The 5,121-nt window shown below is 44.2% G+C and overlaps 1 protein-coding gene across 6 annotated transcripts in view; it reads left to right on the forward strand.

Moving 5' to 3' along the window:
* The window catches only part of mctp1b (multiple C2 domains, transmembrane 1b), a 123,094-nt gene extending 118,293 nt beyond the window's left edge, over positions 1-4,801 (forward strand). For all 6 annotated transcript variants that reach the window (XM_061262493.1, XM_061262494.1, XM_061262495.1 and 3 more), the window contains one exon: positions 3,254-4,801. In XM_061262493.1, the coding sequence (XP_061118477.1) occupies positions 3,254-3,325 (72 nt within the window). In that variant the 3' untranslated portion in view covers positions 3,326-4,801. The remainder of the gene's footprint in view (positions 1-3,253) is intronic.
* Positions 4,802-5,121: the final 320 nt, after the last annotated feature.

The following is a 5,121-nucleotide window of genomic DNA, read 5'->3' on the forward strand; positions in this document are numbered from 1 at the left end:
TATGTCCCTGAATACAGAGTCTAGACTGTGATTTTATTGTAGATTTTAGTGTCCCAGTTATTCCATATACAAATGAAAAACATAGTTTGCCGGAAAATCCAGGTGACTGAGGCAGATTTGCCTGAACTCTGACGAAAGGTACAGTAGAGCGCGGTCTTCACCAAACAAGCTTTATTCAGCACCTGTTTTTCACCTTCGGTTGAAAGTACCCAGCGATTTCACAAAGCTGACCTTTACGAAAATGTGCAAAACTGTTGACAAGTCAGCAGGTCTGATGAGATTAAAGGTTGTTTCTTGGGCAATAAACGCAGTCGAATGTGCCGCGCTGAATGCAAATGAGAGAGGGTTTTGGAGAACACAAGTAGCTAATAACCAGCCATGTATACAAAGGTTGGCGGGTCAAATTGAAAACGGGGTACTTACCGCGCAAAGTCGTGGAAAAGGCGAGAACGGAAAAGGTCGTGTCATTGGTTAATGTTGCTAAAGACGTCGTCGCCGATGCCGAAGTTGCAGGTCGGAACATTAAAGAAAAGTGTTTTAGGGATTAAATAATGTTAAAACAGCCATGGGGCCTGCCGTAGTGAGTTAAGCTTGTTCTTTAAAGGTCACATCCTAACTGCAGGAAGGTTACACGTGTGCTGTCGTTCAGTTGCTATTTCCCGCTGAAGTCTGCCACTCGGTCCAGCTCAATCAGACCTGGGCTGGTCCAGGTCTACTTTCTATTGACAGCACTAAATGTGTAATAGAGATCTTTCACAAGAGAGCTCAGGTGACATAGAGCTGAGTGAAATGGACTTTCCTGACACGTAATCTCTCCGTCATGTTGGACCCCTGATAGGTTCCTCAGTGTCTGTGAGTACCCGGAACATTTGGGGTTCATGGAAGTCAGTAGTCTTCGATCGATATGCAATTTTTCTCAGTGTTTTCAAGGTACTGTTACCTGGGGAATTGAAGTGGGTAGGGAATTCAATAGACTATGTAGCCAGTCAGATGTAGTTAGATAAACTGATACAGCAACCTTACTAATCCCTGAAAATGTGTCCTCTGTCATCTTTGAAGTGGCTTCTTTAGTCATCTGTGAAAATAAGCAAAACATATTGCCTTCAGATTGAATAATTATTTATTTGTCTTGAAGTTTGTTAATGAGCTTTATAAAGTTTATTGAAAGGTGCTGTCATAAAGAAAGTATAGAAGCTGTGAAGAAAAATGACCATAAAATATTGACCTCCGCTCTGCCCTCCTACCAGACATTAGTAGATTAGTCTCTTGCATCCGTCGTGCTAATGTATTTCTGCTAATATTCTGTATATGCTTTCTGATCATGAGGGCCTGTGTAACTCTAGCTCCACTCTGAGAGTGGGGGTTGGGGGTGGGGGCTGACAGAATTTTGACCCAGTGTAATTATGCATAGTCTGCTATTGTCCTTTTAATTCAGATAATAAAAGCCAGTACATCTGCAGGTTCAGTTTGTGTGCACAGATGGCCCTACATAAAATTTCCACTGTGTTCCTGCTCCAGTGTCTGTTTGGGTTGGCAGCACCATAAAACCCGGCGCAAAAACGAAAACATTGTCATCGCCTACGGTCCTAATCGCTCACTCGCTCTTTTGAGATGTGCTCGTCTGAGTCTTGCACAGCGGCCGTGCTGTTTTGTACATTGAATTTTTCATTTCAGCTGGCTCCACTTTTGTCCTCCATTTTAGTATGTGGATTCACTTATGTCTAGCTGAAAGTTAAGAACTTTGTTGTAAGGAAAGTGGAATACTAAAGTGGAATTATGCCTACTCGAATTGAGTTGATGTCTTCGGAGTCTTAGCTAGCTTTCCACTTTCGCTTCCAGTAGGAAACCCAAAACGAGCAGGACGGCGTAGTCGGTAAGGTGCGGCAAAGCACGTTTGCTACAAAATGGGCGTTTTATGAGTTCTGCTCGGTCTCCTCGCGTTCGTATACTTCTCAGTGGTTTTCTAAGTTTAGCCAAAGTAGGAAAAGTGCCACTCCATCCAGAAACTGCGATGGCGGTTGAAAAAAATCTTAAAATGTCCTATAAAGACTATAAAAAACGTAGAAACCGTGGATGGATGCCTTCCACTCTGGATTTTCACTCGCTCCATTTCCTCCCCGCTGTCTCGTTTTGAGATCCTTGTGCTCGGTCCGCGAAACACAAACCACATTTCTCTCAGAAGACGTGCTGGTTAAAATAAGGCGGTTGGCAGCTGGCCAGTGTTTCTCGGCTAGTCAAACGATACCAGCATCACCTTCTAACCTTTCCAGACCTTCCATGTGTCATTTTAATCACCTCCTTCAATCACTCGGGACCATGTACTGTTTACGCTCGTTATGTATACATACCTGAAACTGGGTGCACAACACACCGCGTGCCGGTTTGTGTTCCATCCAATTACCTTAGTTTTAGTTTCCTGACAGCTCTATAAACTATGTGGGTTCACTCCTGTACTTGAGCAGTAAAATATTTGGGATAAACTTGCAGTCTGCAGCTGGTGTTTATACAAATGTCAGATCAAGATATGATTCAGTTAATGAAATAATTAAGAGCAGCAGTTGGCACAAAATCCTGAAGCCGATCGGCTCTTGTTGCGTAACCCTGACCTCAAAGGAGATCCTGTCACATGATGTATGTGAATGACTGACCCAGCAGCCTTGAGAAGAGCCTTCACAATCTCCCTGCAGCCAACCCTCCCAAAATCAACCTGTACGATTAGTGATTTCACTCGCGACCCCATCGAGATCCCCTTTATCTCTCCTGACCGGCGAGCTAATTCATGCCAAAAAGAATGCTCTTGGTTAGTTAGATGGACGTTAGTACGTCCTAACAGTCAGCAACATGCTTATTTCCCAAGAAGACGCACTAATGTTCAGCTTGGATGGCTTGGTTGAGCCATCGCCGGTGGCCAGTGCTGTTTCTCGAGTTAGCAGGCCGATAAATCTGATCCAAGGCCAATATTGTGCTAACTGGGTCATGGCTACCGGGAGCCTGGTTGGGTCGGGGACAGGCAGACGTGCCGTAGGAAGTGTCGGCTCCGGCCACCACTCCTGTCCCATGGTGCTTTGCAGGCCGGAGCGTCCCGCGGTCTTTCCCATGCACCCGTGCAGAGCTGTGTTTGTCTAAACCCTGCCGCAGCTGCGCTTCCCAAAAACAGCTGGAGGGAGAGATGGCCCATTCCCATGCTATCCCAGCGTCCTCTGCTTCCCTCACCTGACCACTGGGCCCTCCGGGGGCCTTTGTGTTTTAACAGGTGCAGTACCAAGAACTGAAACTGGATCCTGGTTCCAGCCCCAATAAAAGAAAGAAAAATTACCCGGGGTAGTCCACTCCTCCTGATCTGGATCTGCTCAGTTCTGTCTGTCTCTCTTCCCTTTTTTTCTAAACAATGTACACACTCTTTGTAAATGTCATTAACATTGTACAAAAAAAAATCACAATTATTACTTTGTGTTGTCTTATTTTATATTTCTTAAACTGTGTTGAGGAGAACAATGGGACCAATGAAGTAAGTCTTGAAGTAAGTGGAGTTTGCTTCATGGTTTTGTTCTGATTTGTATATGGGGAGGTGGGGTTTGCACTTTTTATCAGCCTTTGCCACTCTCACGCACACACACACACACACACACACACAGACACATGCACACACACACACACACACACACGCACACACACACATACAGTACACGTACAAACACATGCATACACACAATCAGTCTCAGAGGCACGTATGCACAGGAAGGCTATGGAAGCCAAAGTAACTCATTTATTAAAACATTCTCTCTCCATGGACTCCCTGGGGGCTGTGCCAGCGGTCGCCCAGGGCAACTGTGATCTCCATTAGCCCCAACCTCCCCCCCTACCCCATCTCCACATTTGAGCTCTCTTTTAAAACTTCAGGTATTTCACCAGAGGTCGCCCGCGTTGGTGCTCCATGTCACCTGTCCGTGCGCGAGGTCACTAAACTGTCTGTCGGAGATCCCCAAGGCTCCCTGGAAACATCTGTTTACCTTCAGAACCAGTGTAGGCCCAGAATGTTTATTCAAATTCCACCCTCTCCCCCCCCCCCCTCCAGCACCCCTAAGACAACACATAATCAAGGACTTTCACCCTGTTTGTTTTCATTTTGTATTCTTCTCCGAGGGACATTTCTGAATCTTAATGTGTGTACTGGACTGTATGTATAATAAATGTGTATTATTTTAGTACATATTTGACAGGTATAGTGCGTGTTGTATTGCATCCAAATTGTCTCGTTTTTTTCTTTGTCTTTTTTTTATCCGAGTAATGTACGTGATGTGTTTGCAAGCGAAGCAGTGTGAGAGTTTTTAATGAAGCACTGATGGAAGCTTTACTCATGATGTATGTCAAGGACACGTAAAGAGAAAAAAGCATCTGTTTTTAATCTCCTTGTTTACTGTTGAGCCTCCTTATTTTTCTGTTTCAATTTATGTAAATAATTCATTACTGTATTTTTTATGCCTGTAAATGAAGGTTATTTGTTTATGATCCTATACAAACGTATGTTGGTTTCTCTGGGGCTGTGGTTGAACCACAGTGTGGATCAAATGCACAACCAGTCGGTCCCGGTCTTGCTTGTGACATCATCATCTTGCGTCCAATCTCTGGCTGATGTCTAAAAGCATGTGACATGGCGGAGTTGGGCTACTGAGGGACGGAACAATATCCATATGAAGTACCTATGATACTATGATGCTATGCTATGATACTATGACAATATATGCACATGTGTGTCAACTGATTTTGTGGGGAAAAAATATTAAATATTTTTTATATAATCTTCTTTGTCGAATACATGTGATTTATTCTGTAACTATTGCACTGGTGTACGATGGATGTTAATAATAGAATATGTATACAAGTGACTGACTTGGAATAGACAGATACAGTTACAATGATGAAAAACTATCAAGATCAACTGTGGAGGTCAGTTCTGAATGGCGATGCACGGTTGACTTTAGCCTTGCCCAGGGAAGGGAGGGTTTCATTCGGCAGACATGGTAGTGTCTCACTCCACTGCTTCAATTGGGTGCCCATAAGTCTGGCTGTTAAACTGCACATGCAGTGTCTTCTTTCAACTCGTGTCCGTGTCCGCCTGAC

This window comes from Conger conger, chromosome 12, assembly GCF_963514075.1.
Source record: "Conger conger chromosome 12, fConCon1.1, whole genome shotgun sequence".
Lineage (NCBI taxonomy): Eukaryota > Metazoa > Chordata > Actinopteri > Anguilliformes > Congridae > Conger > Conger conger.